The 21,819-nt window shown below is 37.0% G+C and overlaps 1 protein-coding gene, 1 non-coding gene and 1 pseudogene across 6 annotated transcripts in view; all 3 read left to right on the top strand.

The window, feature by feature from the left end:
• The window catches only part of CCAR1 (cell division cycle and apoptosis regulator 1), a 62,944-nt gene that overhangs the window by 15,225 nt on the left and 25,900 nt on the right, over positions 1-21,819 (top strand). For 3 of the 5 annotated variants that reach the window (XM_041749326.1, XM_041749325.1, XM_041749324.1), the window contains exons 3-14: positions 3,452-3,624; positions 4,254-4,298; positions 8,819-8,851; positions 12,451-12,644; positions 13,513-13,627; positions 13,748-13,940; positions 15,862-15,991; positions 16,229-16,390; positions 19,006-19,231; positions 19,710-19,823; positions 20,374-20,540; positions 21,272-21,482. In XM_041749326.1, coding sequence (XP_041605260.1) covers positions 3,452-3,624; positions 4,254-4,298; positions 8,819-8,851; positions 12,451-12,644; positions 13,513-13,627; positions 13,748-13,940; positions 15,862-15,991; positions 16,229-16,390; positions 19,006-19,231; positions 19,710-19,823; positions 20,374-20,540; positions 21,272-21,482 — 1,763 coding nt within the window. The remainder of the gene's footprint in view (positions 1-3,451; positions 3,625-4,253; positions 4,299-8,818; positions 8,852-12,450; positions 12,645-13,512; positions 13,628-13,747; positions 13,941-15,861; positions 15,992-16,228; positions 16,391-19,005; positions 19,232-19,709; positions 19,824-20,373; positions 20,541-21,271; positions 21,483-21,819) is intronic. The other 2 variants (XM_041749327.1, XM_041749328.1) reach the window with 2 other exon arrangements.
• Positions 5,686-5,813, top strand: LOC121488416 (annotated as a pseudogene).
• LOC121488559 lies at positions 20,178-20,242 on the top strand. Its single transcript, XR_005987174.1, has one exon. It is a non-coding gene; the product is annotated as a small nucleolar RNA SNORD98 (small nucleolar RNA).

The following is a 21,819-nucleotide window of genomic DNA, read 5'->3' as shown; positions in this document are numbered from 1 at the left end:
AGTTATTTATTCATGAGAGACAGAGAGAGAGAGAGAGGCAGAGACACAGGCAGAGGGAGAAGCAGGCCCATGCAGGGAGCCTGACGTGGGACTTGATCCCGGGACTCCAGGATCACGCCCTGGGCTGAAGGCAGGCGCCAAACCGCTGAACCACCCAGGGATCCCCCTGTAATTTTTTTTTTAAAGATTTTATTTATTCACGACAGAGGCAGAGAGAGAAGCAGGCTCCATGCAAGGAGCCCAACTTCGGACTTGATCCTGGGACTCTGGGATTATGCTCTGTGTCAAAGGCAGACAATCAACCACTGAGCCACCCAGGCGTCCCAGTAATTTGTAATTTACAAGAACTGAACTGTTTGTTGGTTTATTTTGTCTTTAAGCAAAATTAGTTTGAACTTTTTATTTTATTTCATTTTTTTTAGTTTGAACTTTTAAACAACTGATGATGAACCTCACACTTTTTTTTTTTTTTAAAGATTTTATTTATTCATGAGAGACAGAGAGAGACAGAGACATAGGCAGAGGGAGAAGCAGACTCTGTGCAGGGAACCCAAAGTGGGACTCCGTCCCAGGACTCCAGGATCACGCCCCGAGCTACCCAGGTGTCCCAGACCTCACACTTCTAAAGATTTTTTGGGATATTCTAGACTAGGTGCTTTGATTAGTTCATTACATTCTCTGTTCTGTTCTTGTAAAACAAAATAATTCTTTCTATAAGGTTGTTAACTAGTAATTATAGAGCCGCATTTTTTCAGGATATTTTCAGATAGAAGCAGGTGTTTTGGAAAAGGGAGTGTTCATGTGTAAATACTGCTTTATGGCAATCTTTTAAGATTTAGAATGCTTAGTTGGCATATTAAAGATTCTGAGAAATACTGCAGTAAAAATATGTACTTAATTAGCTATTTCCTAAACTTTTAAAGTAAGCTCTATGCCCATGGGTCTTAAACTCATGACCTTGAGGTCAGGAATTGCATGGTCTACCAGCAAAGCCAGCCAGGCACCCCTCTCTCCTTAGCTTTAAACTTTGGACCTTTTTTTGTTTTGTTTTCCTACTTTAATGTCTTGGGAAGCTAGTCATAATTCTAAGAGATCCAATTTTGGGAACGGTAGTGCTACACACAGTTTTAGTTGATTGCTTTTTTGCATTTGGTCGAATTGTATAAAAACATCAAGCAAAATCTTTCTCATGTTCTCTTAAGCTTTTTAATTCTGTTTAAGCATACATTAAGCATTAAATACCTAAATCTGTCATTCTGAATCCTTTCCCAATTTGGCTTAATGAAATTATAATTTAAAGTCACTGGTTAATTTTGTCTCATTGCTCCATATAGTAGTACATTAAAATTCAAAACTTTGGAATTTGGTCTGTTTCCAAGTTTAAAAAAAAAATTTTTTTTTAAGATCTTATTTATTTATTCATGAGAGATACTGAGAGAGAGGCAGAGACACAGAGGGAGAAGTAGGCTCCATGCAGGAAGCCTGATGTGGGACTCAATCCCTGGACCTAGGATCACGCCCTAATCCAAAGGCAGACGCTCAACCGCTGAGCCACCCAGGAGGTCCCCCCCCCCCAATTTTTTTTAATTAAGATTTTGTTTATTTGAGAGGGGGAGAAAGAGAGAGAGAGAGGAAAAGTGCTCCAAGGGAGTGAGAAGCAGACTCCCACTGAGCAGAAAGCCTGATGTGGGCTCTGTCCTAGGACCCTGAGATCCTGACCTGAGCCGAAGGCAGACACTTAACCAAGTGAGCCACCCAGGCTACCCCTCAAGTTTTAAAAATTTTTATTCATATCTATCTATCTATCTATCTATCTATATATATATATATTTTAAAGATTTTATTTATTTATTCGCGAGAAACACACAGAGAGAGGCAGAGACACAGGCAGAGGGAGAAAGAAGCAGGCTCCATGCAGGAAGCCCGATGTGGGACTCGATCCCGGGTCTCCAGGATCATGCCCTGGGCAGAAGGCAGACGCTCAACTGCTAAGCCACCCAGGCGTCCCTATATATATTTTTCAAGATTTTATTTATTTATTCATGAGAGACACAGAGAGGCGGAAACACAGGCAGAGGGAGAAGCAGGCTCCATGAAGGGAGCCTGACATGGGACTTGATCCCGGGTCTCTAGGATCAGGCCCTGGGCCGGAGGCGGTACTAACCCACTGAGCCACCTGGGCTGCCCTGAAATTTTTTTTTTTATTGTAAGATTATTTGTTTATTTATTCATGAGAGACACAGAGAAAGAGAGAGAGGCAGAAACACAGGCAGAGGGAGAAGCAGGCTCCTAGTGAGTTCAGTGCGGAACTCGATCCCTGTACCCAGGATCATGCCCTAAACTGAAGGCAGATGCTCAACTGCTGAGCCACCCAGGCGTGGCTCAGCCACCGAGACATCCCAGTTTTGAAATTTTTAATGCAGAGTAGAAGTATATGAAAATTCTGTCCAATGGAAGATTTTAGGGTAGATCACTTTCAGCAACACTGTCTTGAATATAGGATTCTCATCTACTTGAAGATAAAACAGTAAATTCTAGATTATTAAAATAAGACCATTTATTTTCTGCTTTTTCCTAAAAATACTTTTTTTTTTAAAGATTTTATTTATTTATTAGGGATCCCTGGGTGGCGCAGTGGTTTGGCGCCTGCCTTTGGCCCAGGGCGCGATCCTGGAGACCTGGGATCGAATCCCACATCGGGCTTCCAGTGCATGGAGCCTGCTTCTCCCTCTGCCTATCTCTCTCTCTTTCTCTCTCTGTGACTATCATAAGTAAATAAAAAGAAAAATTTTTAAAAATAAAGATTTTATTTATTTATTCATTCATGAGAGACACAGAGAGAAAGAGACACAGGCAGAGGGAGAAGCAGGCTCCATTCAGGGAGCCTGATGTGGGGCTTGATCCCGGGACTCCAGAATTGTGCCCTGGGCCGAAGGCGGGCGCTAAACCGCTGAGCCACCCAGGGATCCCCCTAAAAATACTTCTTGAGAGCAATTTAGGCTCTTGGTCTAGGTAAGGTTGGTTATGGTCATTATGTAGTTTAATTTTATAAAATAGTGTTTTTCTGTATCTGTTATGACATTTAGTATAAAGCCACTGGGATTGGGATACCTGGGTGGCTTAAGGGTTGAGCATCTGCGTTTGGCTCAGACCTGGGATCGAGTCCTGAATCAGGCTCCCTGCATGGAGCCTGCTTCTTCCTCTGCCGATGTCTCTGCCTCTCCCTCTCTCTGTGTCTCTCATGAATAAATAAATAAAATCTTTAAAAAATAAAATAAAGCCACTGGGATCTAGGGAGGTACATGAATCAGTTAAATTTACCAAGCATTACTGGAATTTTGCTTTAGGTTTTTACTAAACAATGGCAGAACATAATTTATAGCTAAGCACTTACGGAAAATTCCTAGACTGGATCCAAATAATGCTTTTTTTCTCTTTAATCTCATTTTAGCTGCATTGGGTGTCCAACAACCATCACTCCTTGGAGCATCTCCTACCATTTATACACAGCAAACCGCATTAGCAGCAGCAGGCCTGACCACACAAACTCCAGCAAACTATCAGTTAACTCAGACTGCAGCCTTGCAGCAACAGGCTGCAGCTGCTGCAGCTGCATTGCAACAGGTGAGTTTTTATTGAGTTTCAAGATGCGTCTATTAAACTGTCCTGAGTAGCCAGATAATAATTTTAAGAATTAATAATTTTAGGGTTTCTTTTTAAGATTTCTTTATTAGAGGGAGGGAGAGTGCACATGTTTTCGCATGAGCAGAATGAGAGGCAGAGGGAGGGAGAATCAACCTGAAGTATACTGCGTGCTGAGCACAGAGCCTGAGGTGAGGCTGGATCCCAGGACCCCGAGATCATGACCTTAGCTGAAACCAAGAGTCAGACGCTTAACTGACTGTACCATCCAGGTGCCCCAATAATTGTGTATTTTTATTATGCTTATTGTTTTTATAGGTAATAGGAACTATATATGCTTAAGACATATAGAACAGTGCAATTGCATGGTCAAAATTCTTAAATTCTTAAAACAGGCAGTTCTTACACCTTAAATTATTTGAACAAAATTCAGTTCTTCATGAATCCCAGAGTGTAATAAATCACTATTTTGCTTATTTTTGGTGAAGTTTAGTTCCAGAAAAGTTCTTTGTTAAATGTGACTTTTATGTTTTTGTATGTATATATATCACTTCTTGAAAATGAATAAAACTGACATCCATACTTTTCTTTGAAAAATCTTTTTTTTCCAGCAATATTCACAACCTCAGCAGGCCTTGTATAGTGTGCAACAACAGGTTAGTTTATGTATTCTATATTTAAAAAGTGATTTAAAGAAAATCATTTGTCCCAGATTCAATATATATAGATTTCATCTCCTGTCAGGTATAGTAATGTATGATTTGAATTATTTGGAGGTGGGCTAAATGAGGTAGGCAAAAAGGAAGGTCTCCAAGTCAAAGGAAGATAGAAGAGAGGTCCTAAAACCCCAAATAATCAAGTAGCAGTCAGTCTTTGTCACATGTTTGTTTGTTTCTGTTTTTAAAGATTCATTCATTTATTTGAGAGAGAGTAAGAGAGATGTGCACTTGCTCAAGCATAAGCAGAGAGGAGGAACAGAGAGAAGGAGAAGCAGACTTCCCTCCTGATTCCCCGCTGAGCAGGGAGCCACATGTGAGGCTTGATTCTAGGCCCCCCGTATCACAACCAGAGCCAAAAGCAGACTTTTTTTTTTTTTAATATTTTATTTATTTATTCATGAGAGACACAGACTGAGAGAGAGAGGCAGAGACACAGGCAGAGGGAGAAGCAGGCTCCATGCATGGAGCCTGATGTGGGACTTGATCTCGGGACTCCAGGATCACACCCTGGTCCAAAGGCAGGCGCCAAACCGCTGAGCCACCCAGGGATCCCCCAAAAGCAGACTCTTAACTTACTGAGCTGCCTAGGTGCCCCGTTACATGTTTCTAAGAAAGCATTCAGAGGATAACCTAGAAAGAATTACTGTATTACTGAATACAGTGAATGGCCCAGTTCTGTCTGGAACATATAGCTCTATGCTGTACTAGTTCACCTGTGAAAATTATAAGATCCTTTTTCCCATTTGAAGCTTTAACTCTAGTTAGGTCATTGGCTTTGAGCCTTTATTTTATTTTATTTTTTGAAAGACAGTGTGCAGGGGTGGGGAGAGGGAGAGAGAGAGAGACTCTTTTTTTTTTTTTTTTTTTTTTTTTGAGAGAGAGACTCTTAAGCAGGTTTCACATCTGGCTTGGAGCCTGAGGCCCCGAGGCTGGGCTCATTCTCAGGACCCTGAGATCATAACCTGAGCCAATATCAAGAATCGACTCTTGACTGAGTCACCTCAAGCACCCTATTTTTATTTTTTTAATCTTTAAGTTTTTTTTTTTTTTTCAATTTTTTTATTTATTTATGATAGTCACAGAGAGAGAGAGAGAGAGGCAGAGACACAGGCAGAGGGAGAAGCAGGCTCCATGCACCGGAGCCTGATGTGGTATTCGATCCCGGGTCTCCAGGATCGCGCCCTAGGCCAAAGGCAGGCGCTAAACCGCTGCGCCACCCAGGGATCCCCAATCTTTAAGTTTTTTAAATGTAAGTTCTCCGTCCAGTGTGGGGCGTAAACTCCCAACACTGAGATCAAGAGTCACACGCTCTACTGACTGACCCAGCTTTGCGCAGTGGCAGTATCGTAGCCAATAAGGTTTATCCAAGGTGCGATTATTGCTAATTTTGTTAACTTTTCTACTGACTGACCCAGCCAGGTGCTCTGTGAATCTTTATTTTTTACTGTGTGTGTGTGGTTTTTTTTTTTTTTTTTTAAAGATTTTATTTATTTATTGGGGATTCAGAGAAAGAGGATTATGCAGATTCCCTGCTGAGTGGGGAGTCTGACTCAGGGCTGGATCCTAGGACCCCAAGATCTGATGTGAGCCAAAGGCCAATGCTCAACCAACTGAGCCACCTAGGCATCCATTTTGTTTTTCTTAAGATTCTACTTATGAGTGGAATCATATGGCATTTGTTTTTCTCAGTCTTATTTCACTTAGCATAATACCTTCTAGGTCCATCTCTGTGGTCTCAAATAACACAATCTGATCCTTTTTATAGCTGTGTAATATTGTAATCTCCCAGAGTGTGTGTATGTGTGTGTATATGCACTAGGTTTTCCTTATCTACTTGTCTGTTGATGGACAGTTAGGTTACTTCCATATTTTGGCTATTGTAAATAATGCAGTAAACATAGGGGTCCATATATTCCAATGGTGGTATTAATTGGGTTATATGGTATTTCTATTTTTTTTTTTTTACAGGTAGTTTTTATTTTTTTTATTTATTTATTTATTTATTTATTTATTTATTTATTTATGTATTTATGTATTTATGTATGTATGTATGTATGTATGTATGATAGTCACAGAGAGAGAGAGAGGCAGAGACACAGGCAGGGGGAGAAGCAGGCTCCATGCACCGGGAGCCCGATGTGGGATTCGATCCCGGGTCTCCAGGATCGCGCCCTGGGCCAAAGGCAGGCGCCAAACCGCTGCGCCACCCAGGGATCCCGGTATTTCTATTTTTGATTCTGTGAGGAACCTCCATACTATTTTCCACAGTGGCTGTACCAATTTACATTCCACCAAAAGTACATGAAGTTTCCTTTTTCTCCACATTTTTTTCAACACTTGTTACTTGTGTTTTTGATTTTAGCTATTCTGACAGATGTGAGGTTGTGCTTCATTGTGGTTTTGATTTGCATTTCGTTGGTGATGCATGATGTTGAGCGTCTTTTCATGTTTCTCTTTTCCCATCTGTATGTCTTTTTAGGAACAGTGTCTATTCCGTTCCTTTGGCCTTTTTTTTTTTTTTTTTAAGATTTTTATTCATGAGAGATACACAGAGAGAGGCTTTTGATGTAAGATTTTATATATTTTCTTTATAATTTGGGTTTTAACCTCTTATTGAATATCATTTATAGAGCCAATGATTTTTTTTACTTTTTATTTTTATTATTTTTGTATTTATTTGAGAGAGAGTACATAAGTGAGTGAAGAGGCAGAGGGAGAGAGAGAAGCATGGAGCCTGATGTAGAGCTCGATCCCAGAATCCTGGGATCATGACCTGAGCCAAAGACAGATGCTCAACCACTGAGGCACCCAGGTCCCCGCCCCCTGGCCTGTTTTTAAGTTTTATAATTTTTATTTTTTTAAAAACTATTTATTCATGAGAGACAGAAAGAGAAGCAGAGACACAGGCAGAGGTAGAAGCAGGCTCCATGCAGGGAGCCCAATGCGGAACTCGATCCCAGTTCTCCAGGATAACACCCTGGGCCAAAGGTGGCACTAAACTGCTGAGCCACGCAGGCTGCCCCCGGCCCATTTTTTAATTGGTTTGTTTTTTGATATAAGATTTTGTGTGTTCTTTATATATTTTGGTGCTAACCACATAATTGGATATATCATTTATAGAGCCAATGATTTTTTTTTTTTTTTTTTTTTTTTTTGAGATTTTATTTACTGGGATGCCTGGATGGCTCAGCAGTTGGGCGTCTGCCTTCAGCTCAGGGGGTGATCCCAAAGTTCTGGATCGAGACCCACATTGGCTCCCTGCAAGGAGCTCACTTCTCCCTCTGCCTATGTCTCTGCCTCTGTCTGTGTGCCTCTCATGAATAAATAAATAAAATCTGTAAAAAAAAAAAAAAAAAAAAAGATTTTATTTACTTATTTGAGAGAGCATGAGTGAGAGTAAGAGAGCGTATAACTGAGTGAATAGGCTGGGAGAGGTGAAGCAGACTCCCATCTGAGCAGGGAGCCTGATGCGCAGCTCGATCCCAGAACCTGGGATCATGACCTGAGCAGAAGGCAAACACTTCAACTGACTGAGCTACCCAGGAGCCCCTCTCCAATGATATTTTTGATGCAAATAGCATACTGATGATAATCATTTGCAGCATGGTGACTAATATGTCAGTACTGGAAATTTTCCCATCTAGGGACTTGGTTGATTGTGTGTGTGTGTGTGTGTGTGTGTGTGTGTGTGTGTTATCCCTATGAAATAAGATAAAACATCAATTTTTTTATTGGATGAGTTTGGTTTTTTGGGTTTTTTAAAAATATTTTATATTTAATAATTTCTGTGCCCAAACTCAAAGCACAGAGAATAGTAGTCACATGCTCTACTGACTTGAGCCAGCCAGGTGCCCCATTGAACGAGTTAGTTATATATCAGGTCTGCAATCAGAAATACTTCTAGGAAATGGCTATAATTATTTCTGTTACTTTTTTTTTAATCATTTCTTTTAAAAGTTTATTTATTCATGAGAGACACAGAGAGGCAGAAACATAGGTAGAAGGAGAAGCAGACTCCCTATGGGGAACCTGATGTGGGACTCAATCCTAGGATCACGACCTGTACCAAAGGCAGACGCTCAACCACTGGGCCATCCAGGCACCCCACTTCTGTTACTTTCACTATAGATATATATTTTTTTTTGTTTAAGATTTTTTTTGTTGTTGTTAGAAAGGATCAGCAGGGGGTGTGGGGTAGAGGGAGAAGGAGAGGAAGACTCCCCATTGAGCAGGGAACCTGACTCGGGGCTGGGTTGCAGGACCCCGGGAGATCATGACATGACCCAAAGGCAGATGCTTAACTGCCTAAGGCATCCAGGCATCCTCCACCATATTTCTTAATTAGAAATGAAGTACCCATTTAATAGGAATTTTTTTTAATGAGAGCATCTATGAAACAATTTTGATTGACCTTTTTCTTTTTCTTCCCTGTTTTTGTTTTTTTATTCTATTTTCAGTTACAGCAACCTCAGCAGACTCTTTTAACACAGGTTAGTTTGGCATTACATTATTCCTTTTGGATATCTGAATGAAGAATAGACCAAAACATGTTATTCCTGTTAAGTATTTCTTTCAGGGTTTGAAGATGAATATTGGTTTGGTTCACATATTAGTTTAACAATACATGGAATTAAAGATGGAATGCATGTTGTTGTTTTGTATTTAATGTTTTTGATTGCAGATCCAGTTGTGATCTAGTTTGAATACATATGAGGTCTTATTTTAAACTTAATTCTGATTTTGGCATTTATACTTTCATTATTGGTGATATTTTTAGGAAAGTTTTTTTTAGGTGTTATATCTTTTAAGCTTGACCTTAGTTGGTGAAGCTTTTGTATTACATTATTAGCTTAGTTTTTCCAGCATTAGCAGCATTAAAATGTTTTTGAACTTTTTAAAAAATATATTCATTTGAGAGAGAGCATGTGGGGGGGAAGAGTAGAGAGAGAGGGACAAACAGATTCTTCACTAAGTGTAGAGCCTGACATGGGGCTCGAACCCTGACCCTGAGACCATGACCTGAGACAAAATCAAGTCAGAGGCTTAACCGATTCAGCCACCTGGGTGCCCCTGTGTAGTGCTAGTTTAGGTTGTGGAGTCTCTGTTGCAAGTTTTATTATTTGTAACAGTTATTTTAAAGTATAAAACAGGTCACTTAGATGACTTCAGTCAGGTATGAGTCTTACTATCCACTTACGTCATGATCTCAGGGTCCTGGGATTGAGCCCCGTGTCATACTCCCTGCTCAGAAAGGAGTCTGCTTATCCCTCTTCCCCTGCCAGTCTCCTGCTCGTGCTCTCTCAAATAAATTAATATAATCTTTAAAAATAAATAGAGCTTGAAGAACCATCCCTAATTTCACACTATACAAAAATCACAAAATTGTAAGCTATGGGCTGGATTTGACCAAAGAGCCATGGTTTACTGACTTAAATTGAAATATTATGAAAATGATAAAAAAGGAAGCAGAACCTATAATAATAACTGGTGATTGTCCCATGGGTAGAGAATTTAGGTAGCTGAGGAACACAAGTTTTGTAGTCTATAGCCTTTCATACCATTTTAGTCTTTAATGTGTTATTTTTGTAAAATTTCACTTGAGAAGTCAACTTCACTTTGGTTTTGTTAAGGAATCAAAATCAGCTGACACTGATCTTGTAATTTTAATCTCCCAATAGTAGAATTTCCAAACTAAGTAAAAAAGCTATAAAAATTAGTCTTTTCAAAAAAAAATTAGTCTTTTCTTAGAATAACATTTCCTAGTATGTGCTCATAAATCATTATTGTCAGGATGTTAAAGAAATTTTATGAGTAAATAATTGTGTGGTCATAGTTTGAGAAATGTTGAGTCCTTTCACTATATATAGGATTTGGCTTTTTTTTTTTTATTGTAGAAATTAAGAGACTTGATTTATTGGGCAAGCATAAAACATCATGTTTTGTCTTGAAGAGTCAGATGATTATTTTTTTAATGGTTTTATTACTATTTACGTATAGAAGTTTTCATCAGTAATATGCTATGTTTGTGCCAGAAAAGAAATGAAAGTAACATTTTTCTCATTTGTTTAGTTTTATGGAAAGTAATTGATACATAACACTATATTAATATAAGATGTACAACATAATTTGATATATATATATATATATGATGTGAAATGAATTACCATAATAAGTTTAGTTAACATGAGTCACCTTGCATAGTTATAGATTTTTTTCCTGATGAGAACTTTTAAGAGCTACTTTGTCAGTGCTTTCAAATATACAACACAGAGATGCCTGGGTGATTCAGTGTGGTTGAGAGCCTGCCTCCGGCCTAGGGCATGATCCTGGAGTCCTGGGTTTGAGTCCCATATTGGGCTCCCTGCATGGAGCCTGCTTCTCTCTCTGCCTATGACTCTGCCTCTCTCTGTGTGTCTCTCATGAATACATAAAATCTAAAAAAAAAAGAAAACAAAAAAAAAAACCACAATACAGTATTATTATAGTCATCATGCTGTATATAACATCCATAGAACTTACTTATCTAGAAATTTGTGCTTTTTGACCAACTTCACCCATTTCTTCTCCCTCCATGCCTCTGGCCGTCACCAAATCTGTTTTCTGTTTCTGTGAATTTTTTGTCTTTTAGATTTCACATGTAAGTGAGGTCATACATATTTGTTTTTCTCTGACTTACTTCACATATACAGAACTTTCCTGAGTATTATGCCACTATTGTTTTGAATTTCTAAGAGGGGACTAAAATTCACATGCTTTTCCTTTTTTCTAAGTAATCTCTACTCCCATCTTGGGCTCAAACCCACAACCCCAAGACCAAGAGTGAGCCAGCCAGGCACTTCTAATATATGCAGTATTTTGGGGGGACAGCACAGGAGGAAGGAGAGACAATAGTTTTTTGTTTTTGTTCTTGTTTTTAATATTTATTTATTCGTGAGAGAGAGAGAGAGAGAGGCAGAGACTCAGAGGGAGAAGCAGGCTCCATTTAGGGAGCCCGACATGGGACTCGATCCCGGGTCCCCAGGATCACACCCCAGGCTGCAGGTGGTGCTAAACCGCTGTGACACCAGGCTGCCCAAGGAGAGAGAATTGTAAGCAGACTCCATGCGTAGCACATGAGTCTGATGAGGGTCTCGATCTCACAACCCTGAGAAATGAAGTTCAGATGCTTAACTGCCTGAGCCACCCAGGCCACCCAATATGCACTTTTTATTTTATTTTATTTTTAAATTTTTTTAAAGATTTTATTTATTCATTCAGTCAGTCATGAGAGACAGAGAGAGAGGGTCAGGGACATTAGCAGAGAAAGAAGCAGGCTCCCTGCAGGCACCCTGATATGAGAATCAGTCCCAGGATTTTGGGATCATGACCTGAGTCAAAGGCAAATGTTCAACCACTGAACCACCCAGGTGCCCCTGCATTATTTATTTTAGAGAGAAGATGTGTATTTGTGCTTAAGTGCGGAGGGGCAAAGGGAGAGGGAATAAAGAATCCCAAGTAAACTCCTTGTTGAGCCCAGAGCCAAATGTGGGGCTTGATCTCATGACCTGAGATCATGACCTTAGCCGAAGAGTTGGACACTCAACCGATGAAGGCAGTCAAATGCTCCCTGCAGTATTTTTAAAACTCATTTCACTATGGTATATATTCTTTTCCTAGAATAATATGTGAAAACATTTGAAGGAACTTAATGTTGAGGTAGATTTAAAGGAAAGAAAAGCTTTTTTGAGACTTGGGTTTCATCTTCAAGGTGTACGTGTGTGTTTCCTAACTTCAAATAAGTTATTTTTAGTATTTTGGGGATCCCTGGATGGCGCAGCGGTTTAGTGCCTTCCTTTGGCCCAGGGCGCGATCCTGGAGAACCAGGATCGAGTCCCATGTCGGGCTCACTGCATGGATCCTGTTTCTCCCTCTGCCTGTGTCTCTGCCTCTCTCTCTCTCTCTCTCTCTCTCTCTCTCTCTGTGACTATCATGAATAAATAAAATCTTTTTTAAAAAACTTATTTTTAGCATTTTGAGTTAGAGCAGTCATTTTTAATTTCTAGAGTCTATCAAATCACTAGCTTAAGTTGATCTTGATTTTGTTTTGTAGCCAGCGGTTGCACTGCCTACAAGCCTTAGCCTGTCTACTCCTCAGCCTGCAGCACAGATAACTGTATCATATCCCACACCAAGATCCAGTCAGCAACAAACCCAGCCTCAGAAACAGCGTGTTTTTACAGGCGTAGTTACAAAACTACATGATACATTTGGATTTGTGGATGAAGATGTGTTCTTTCAGCTTAGGTAACTTAATTAGGTGTTGGCAAATGCTGCCTGTATTTAGCATGAAATATATTGATAAGGCCTAATTGTGGCATAGGATTGTGTTTTTGGTATAATTTTTTGTTTTAATCATCTAGTATTAATTTCTATCTAGCCTTTTTTGATGGAGAATATGAGTGAAGATATCTTCTGGTTACTGAATAAAGTAATTATGGTGAATTCTTTATACATGTTTCATAGGAGTGAGTTAATTTTTCCAACTCTTTATGGGCAGACAGATTAGAGATTGAAATAGTTCTGTGCCTTTTAAAATTTAATCTTCTGTTTGACATATCTAACGACACTATATACTAAAAAAGCATTTTTATTTGAAAAAATAATGAGTAGGATTGAATGATTAATGACTAACATTCAGAATAGTATTTTGTTACTGTAATGGTGGTTGCATAAAAAGATTTTCCTTGGATGTTTCAACTATATTCCGAATGAACTGCCTTAGAAGTACTTCATTTTGGGAAATTTAATTATTACGAGATTTTTCTAAAAATGGGTCTCCTGTTTTCCATCTTCATTTCTCCTATCATTCCACAGCCCAAAGGAAATCAAACTTACACTTGGATTATTAAAGTTAGAAAGTACTGAAGAAGGACAGACACAATATTGGTAGAATATGGGGTGCAAAGTTATTTCTTCCACTTCAAACCCTGTACTTTTTAGAGAGGGTGAAACGTGAGTTTTAAAGAAGTCTAGGCGGTATATCTACTTTTAAAAGGGGCTTTTTAGATTTCCTTTTCAGATAGTTTACATTAGATAAAATACAAATGTAAATGGGTTTTTTTTTTGAGTAATCTCTTAATTATATGTATATTTAACTTAACTTTTTTTCCAGTGCTGTCAAAGGGAAAACCCCTCAAGTGGGTGACAGAGTATTGGTTGAAGCTACATATAATCCCAATATGCCTTTTAAATGGAATGCACAAAGAATTCAAACGCTACCAAATCAGGTATATAAAATACTGAGTTAGGTGTTATAGAAATGTGGTGATTCAGTCTTCTAATTTTCAAAGTGTTTTCTTCCTGTTTAATTTTTTTTTTTTTTTTGGTTGGTTTTTGTTTTTGTTAAGAATCAATCCCAAACTCAACCCTTACTGAAGACTCCTCCTGCTGTACTTCAGCCAATTGCTCCACAGACAACATTTGGTGTTCAAGCTCAGCCCCAGCCCCAGTCCCTGCTGCAGGCCCAGATCTCAGCAGCTTCTATTACACCATTATTGCAGACTCAGCCGCAGCCTTTATTACAGCAGCCACAGCAAAAAGGTATTACTTACAATGTGTCTTTTCTGTTCCAGATTAACACATAACTTTTACAGCTGTGTAGTTATTAAAAATAAGGAGAATATGCTTTTAATTATAAAGGGCAGGGATTTCCAGAATACTTGAAAGGAAGTTTAACTATCTTGTGTATACCACTTTTACTTCTGTAGCTATTTGGAAGTATTTTTATATTATTGCTCTTATATAAAGACATGCTCTTTGTGAACTTAAAAATCAGAACTGTTAATCCCAAGTCCTTTTAGGTATCTTACCTGTAATGGAAGAAAATGTCATAAATATAACATTTTATTCATTTATTTATTTTTAATTTGAGGGTGGGGGGAGTGGCAGAGAGGGGGAGAGAGTATCTTCAACAGACATCCCACTGAGCAGTGAGCCCAATTTGGTTGGGGCTCGATTTCAGGATCCTGAGATCATGACCTGAGCAAAAGTCTATAGAGTTGCTCACATAACGGACTGGGCCACCTCAGGTATTTCACATATATATTGTCTGGTAATAGAACTTTAAGTTATTTGTGGAATTATAGTGCACGACATAAATGAACTGTATTTTACATTTTCCTTCGCAAATTATTTGAAACTGTGGACACTTTTATTGAAATAACATTAACAAGATAGCCTTGGCTTAACAGAAGCATTCTTGATTAGTTGTTTCTAGTTTTTGTTTTAAGATTTATCTATCTTAGCACAGGAATAGGGAGAAGGGTAGAGGGAAAGGGAGAGGAGAGGAAGAACCTCAAGCAGACTCCACTGAATGTGTAGCCCTATGGAGGGGGTCATGACTATGAGATCTTGACCTGAGCTGAAATCAAGCGTCAGATGTTTAACTGGCTGAGCCACCCAAGCACCCCTAATTAGTACTTTTAAAAGTGTTAATTTGTGGCATTTTCTCCTATATTAAAATAATTGCATACTTAAAATGATTAAAAAGATTACAGTGTAATGAGTTACTAAACACCTATCTAATCAATACTTGGGTAAAAAAATACAGTTTTCCTAGTTTACTTTTATAATAGTTTTACTCTCTAAATATGCATCCTCATAGTACAGTTTAGATTTGTCTATCTTTGAATTTTACATAGTGTGATTCCATTTATATAAACTGTTGTGTAGGACTTAATTTTTTCAACATTATGTTCTAAAAGTTTTTCATACTATTTTTTCTATCTGGCTCATTCTTCATTTTCATTATTAGATAATATTATATGTATGAATATTGTACAGTTTATTTACAGTTCTGTTCCCTAGTAAACATTAGGATTGTTTCTAGTTTTTTGGTTTCAGAAGATGCGGCAATAAATGTCCTTGCGTATTTGTTTAGGGGCAGTGTGCCTGGATTTCTCTGGGGCATGTTATCTTCAGAAGCCTGCTTGAGATTTTCTTCTCCTCACCTTCTGTCCCTACCCATAACTCACTTGTGCACTCTCTCTTTAAAAAAAAAAAAAAGGCTTTGGGTAGAACACATTATAGGTGATGTTTTGTAATTTTATTGCATGATACTGGGAGGTATATGTCAGCTTCTTCCATTAATTGTTGCTAAATGATTACTAGGTCAGAGTAGAGATCGCTCCATTATAAGGAGTTCTTTATGTATAGGTAATCTTTGGATGATAGCTTGGCAGCCTGTGAATACCTCATTGTACAGCAATCTTTGGTTTATTGTTTATGGATCAAGGATTTCAAACTATAGCCCTTTGATTTGGTCCATGGCTGGTTTACATGACGCCTGAGCTACAGATGGCTTTTGCATTTTTAAATGATTGTAAAAAATAAATACAAATATACAAGTGATGTCTGCTACCTGGCCACGAAGCTCAAGATACTATCCAGTTTTCTAGTTGTAAAACTCAACTAGGTAATGTTTTTAGTTGAGCTAAAATATTTTTTTCTCTGTCTTTTAAAGCTGGTTTATTACAGCCTCCTGTCCGTATAGTTTCACAGCCACAACCAGCACGAAGATTAGATCCACCATCCAGATTTTCAGGAAGGAATGATAGAGGGGATCAGGTGCCTAACAGAAAAGATGACCGAAGGTATTTTTAAAGTATACTTTTGATGGTGGTGATGGTTGCACATTGTGAATGCACTTAATGCCACAAATTGTATGTTTCAAAATGGTTATGGGGGAGTTTGTGTATCACATATTGTACTATTTTTAGAAGTTGTTAAACTATATTAGAGAATCTTGCTTTATATTATCTATTATATTTATCAAAGAACTCTTCAGTAATGCCGGCAATATTAGTAATTTTAGAAAATTTTGTTTTAAGTCGTGAAAGGGAGAGAGAAAGACGTAGATCCAGAGAAAGATCTCCTCAAAGAAAGCGTTCCCGGGAGAGATCTCCTCGAAGAGAGAGAGAACGATCACCTCGGAGAGTTCGACGTGTTGTTCCACGTTACACAGTTCAGTTTTCAAAATTTTCCTTAGATTGGTAAGTTCTTTTCCCTCATTGTTTTTATTGAGTTTGCAACTCTGTAATTTTGTCTAATTTAGTAGGATATATGGAGATATTTTTCTTAGAACTTTCATTCGTGATCTTTAGTTTACATAGGGCAGAAATGCAGTTTGAAGTAGGAATGGAGTCTTTTGCAAGGGTGTATTATTTTCATATATTCATTAAAGATAACAGCTATTAAAAAGGACAGCTGCTGTGTAATGAACTTGTTTTAATTTGTTTCTTAAAGTTAGTCATTTAAGGTCCAGATTTATTGATAACTTTATTAAATTCATGGGTAGTCCATTATGTTTGATGAAATGGGCCAATTATTTAAAGTTAGTTGTGACACTGTGCCATGATAGCAACATAGACCTACATATGCTGTCACAGACATAGAACATAAATACATGTGCGTAAATACATTTTTCAGCCTTTGGAGTCCGAGGTAATGGACAAGTTAATAAGAGTTTCTTACTTTAACCTGCAAAATGGGAATTTTATCAATTAGCTGAATTACTAAGGTTAAATTGAATTCATATATATAGAGCACTTTATCCAATCTTAGCAGTTGTAGATACTCCATAATTAACGGTGGTGGTGAGATGTCATGGCCAGGTAATAACTTCAAAGTTGTAATTCATAAAAAGGCAAATTGATAAAATGACTAATTTAGTCTAAGGGAAAGGAAGAATTATTTAAAGGCCCTGGGAGTGGCAGTTGTGAAGAGATAAATTAATAGAGAAAACAAATAGTAAAATAAAAATGAATCATTAAAAAAAAAAAGAATCATTAAAAGCAGTGTTTAAAGCTCTTTAGCATGGGAACAAATAACTATATGCACTTCAGTCTCCTGAGGAAGTATTACTGTGTTTCAACAAAGAATAGTGTAATTAATACTCAAAATACTGACCTATCAAAAATTTAAATTCCTGTATATTCATTTGTAAGTTGGGTAAAACACTGTAATTTACTTAAGCTACTCAATGCCAAAAAATAATCTTGCTTAGTAACTTTGCTTAATTGTTAATATAGTTAATGGTCATTTAGTCGTGTGGTCAAATTTATATTTTTCTTGTTATTCCTGTTTACTTGTATTTTTAAAATATATAGGCTACATATATCAGAGTAACTTATTAGAGCCAAAAACACTTCTCCAGTCCCAAAGATATTGAATAGAGAGAGCATCTTTGCTCTAGACTATTCCAGTATGGAATGATACTTTTGGGGAGAATTGTCATGGATAGGATATAAATTCAATAGTTATCTATCTTCTTCCAAATTAGACCTTCAGTTTCGTTTCATCACTTCAAAATAAATTCCTAGAATATCAAATCAACCCATTACAAAAAAAATCATTTTAAAATATCAATACCTTTTCTCATTGATAGTTGTGGAAATCAAGATTGTTTTATCGTAATGTGGTTAAAAAAGACTGTATGCCAAGAAATGACTCATTTGTACATTGTTTTATTGTAGTTTTAATTCTGGTAAAACACAACTAGTGATGGAAATACTGGTAAAACACAACTAGTGATGGAAAACTAAGAAACTATTACACTTTCTGTTTGCAACACTTAGAAAACACAAATCTCTAATACTTACTTTACACATTTTCTTTTTTTTTTGTTAACAGCAGAATCTTACCTTATTAGCAAATGTACCTGACAAGTTTATTGTTATACATTTGTTATTTTTAGGCCTCAAATAAAAAGATACCCCTACAAATATATTAAGTCATATTTTATACCCCTGTCTTTAAAAAAACACAATTGAAGAAAGAAGGTAATAAAAAAGATAATGTATTTATCTTTTCATCTTACAAATTGTTTTCCCCTTTTTATTATACTTTTAATAGAAATCCTTTGTTCTTTTACCAGATTGATTTACCTTTGAGTTCCTTTCCTTTAAAAGCCCTCCTTCTTAGCAAAAAGGAAATCATCCTTTAAAAAAAAAATCAGTATGCCAGATTTAAAAGGCATGAAACTTACCCTCTTTACATAATAAACAATCAGATATGGATCTTATTCATTAACAGAGAGATAGAAGTAGAGGGGTGCTAGATAATCCAAAATACATTTGGATTTAGCTTTCATGTGGATTTTTGCACTTAATTTTGAATATATTTGATCTAGGATATTACTATAAAATAAAGGTTTTTTTCTACATTGTATTAACCTGATTGAGGATACTCATCATTTGGTACCATTCTTGTCCCCTATTTTTATCCATTCTGTATTAATTATCATTTTCTAAAAAAAATGCATAGTTTCAACTGAGGTACAACTGCTTTTTGTTCCTATCTTCTCTGGAGCTGGTGTTGAAGTTTTTTCAGCAGGTCTCTAACGAATTTTAAGCTACACACAAAAAGGAAAGAAATGAAGGTAACACTTAGGTACCAGTTATTTATTTAAAGCTATAACTAGACAGTTTGTGAAAATAAGGTTTCCTATGGCTCTTTGCAAATCTGTAGCTCATTAATAATTGACTCTGACCATTTTCAGCTGGCTTTTAACCATGTCAGATTATGTATTTCGATGCAGAATGGAGTGAATGTTTGTATAATCTTTGATATTAAGGCTATTTATTCACTACTTATGTCTGTTTTTCAGTCCTAGTTGTGACATGATGGAACTAAGGCGCCGTTATCAGAATTTATATATACCTAGTGACTTTTTTGATGCTCAGTTTACATGGGTGGATGCTTTCCCTTTGTCAAGACCATTTCAGCTGGGAAATTACTGCAATTTCTATGTAATGCACAGAGAAGTAGAATCCTTAGAAAAAAATATGGCCATTCTTGATCCACCAGATGCTGACCATTTATACAGTGCAAAGGTTTGTATTCTGTGATAATACAGCTAAAATTTCTGAGCAGTTACTCATAGTAAGAGTGTGTCTTGCCTCTTAAGCTGTAAAATTTATGGTTATTGTTTTAACATTTCGAAACTCATAAACATGAAGATGAAGTTGGTTTTACTGAGCTTTTTGGACTGTTCTGTGACTTCTGGTACCTTCAGATAAAATGTGATGTTGGTGAATACCTTATATATGTTAGTCTTCAGGGTAACATTCAGTATATTGCTTATGGTTGGATCGTTTTTGGCTATTATAGAACATTGATCAAGAAACATTTCTTGACAAAACTCTTATCATTAATATGAAGTATCTAATACCATTTCTGCTGTAGCGTTTTACTTTCCATTTTTATAAAAAAAAATTTGGATATCTAATATGTAAGGATAATTAGTAGTGCTTCTCATTTTTTTACATTACTTTAGACTTTTGACAGGATTGAATTATTTGACTATAATAGGTAATGCTGATGGCTAGTCCTAGTATGGAAGATTTGTATCATAAGTCATGTGCTCTTGCTGAAGACCCACAAGAACTTCGAGATGGATTTCAACATCCTGCTAGACTTGTTAAGGTAAAGTGAAACATTTATTTTAACTTCAGGTGTATATTTGCTTTGCTTAGTTGTGTGTGTGTGTGTGTGTGTGTGTAAAATTAAAAATACATTTTAACTTACTAATTAATAACTAATTTTTCTACTCTTAAGGCACTCAGAATTTAATAATGTAGATTCTTTTTCATTGCAGATCGTGGATATATCTTATTTGTATTTCACTAGTGTTCAGCTGTCATTTTGGTGTTATATTCGTAGCACAGTAAAATCTTAGTGGTAATGGATTTATTAGTGTATCTTTGGATTCTCTTAAAGTGTGAATTATAGCTTGTTTCTTTAAAGAATTCTTTATCTGAAGAAATATTTTAGAAGGATGAGTTATGATGTATAAATCCTATTCCATTGCTGAAATGCAGTGTGGAACACGATGAACTGAACTCTTCCTTGACTCACAGATACCAGAGGTAGTAAAAATGATATTGGAAAGGTTTGTACCTTTCCTTTTCAAGTATCTTATTTGTAATTTGACAAGTTGCATTATATATGTAAATGATTTTTTGTTTTGAATTAGTTTTTAGTGGGCATGAAAGGCAAGGATGAAGCCATGGCCATTGGAGGCCACTGGTCTCCTTCGTTGGATGGACCAGACCCAGAAAAAGACCCCTCTGTGTTGATTAAGACTGCTATTCGTTGTTGTAAGGCTCTGACAGGCATTGATCTAAGTGTATGCACACAATGGTAAGTACTAATTCATTTCCTGATTAGAAACGTTTTTTCTTAGTTTATATAGATGTTCTTATCTGTCAGCCTCCCCTTTCCCCTTATTTTAGCAACCTTGATCATGCAGGTAATCTCAAAGGAAAATCCCCATTTGTAGCAAAAGTTTATTTGGTGCCAAAAATGTTTGGGGGGTAAAAGAATTAAGAACTAATCAAAATAAACTGAAAATTATTTAAATGTTTTGTTATGCTTTACTTCGGAAGTTGGATGTATGTTGAAAATATTTTTCATTTCATGCATAGCTGGAGAAGATCGTCAAGAGAGAGAACTTCATTTCATAATTCTTTTGTTATAAAATGATGTAGTTGCTGATTATTTTTGTTCAGCCATATTTTCTCTTGAGGCTTATTTGTCTTTTGTATTTTAGTATATTTCTTGTGACTTAATTGAGAATATTCTTTTTTTAGCTCATGAAATCTGAACAGCTATCCAGCTTCTTCAGGTATTCTCTAAAATATGGGTAGCTCTATAATCAAACTTAAAATGCTTTGGGAAACATATTCTTTTAACCATAAAATATTGTACAAATGTACCAAAAGAGGAACTATGGCTTCTATAATTTTTTTTTCTTTAGACCAACCTCAAGTTCTTGCAGCAAAATTTCTTTACTTGATGTGCTACAAGTGAACTAGGGTCTTTAAAATGTATTTTAGAATTTTTTTTCCAACATGCTTCTTCCCTTGCAACAGGTACCGTTTTGCAGAGATTCGCTACCATCGCCCTGAGGAGACCCACAAGGGGCGTACAGTTCCAGCTCATGTGGAGACAGTGGTTTTATTTTTCCCGGATGTTTGGCATTGCCTTCCCACCCGCTCAGAGTGGGAAACCCTCTCCCGAGGATACAAGCAGCAGCTGGTCGAGAAGCTTCAGGGTGAACGCAAGGAGGCTGATGGAGAACAGGCACTGAACGCTAATCCCTTTTTCTATTTCCGCTTCTCACAGGCACAGGAACACAGGCACAAATGCACACCACACACTACATAACAAACACACATGGAGGAACATAACTGGTAACAGCGACTGGTAATCCAGCTTTCAGCAGTATAGTTGTATTTTCTTTTCCTTTAAAAAAAAAATCTGTCTAGTTTGTTAACTTTAAGAGTGCTGAGACCTCAAAGGAAAATAAGTTGTGCTTAAATTGCACAGAATTTTGTTTTTATCATAGGTCTAGTTGCTGGAATCTGGGACCAGTTGTTGAGCAAGATTCAGTATTAAGCCATTTTAAACATTTTGCCAT

This window comes from Vulpes lagopus, chromosome 3, assembly GCF_018345385.1.
Source record: "Vulpes lagopus strain Blue_001 chromosome 3, ASM1834538v1, whole genome shotgun sequence".
NCBI lineage: Eukaryota > Metazoa > Chordata > Mammalia > Carnivora > Canidae > Vulpes > Vulpes lagopus.
This window is presented reverse-complemented; position numbering and strand designations above follow the sequence as displayed.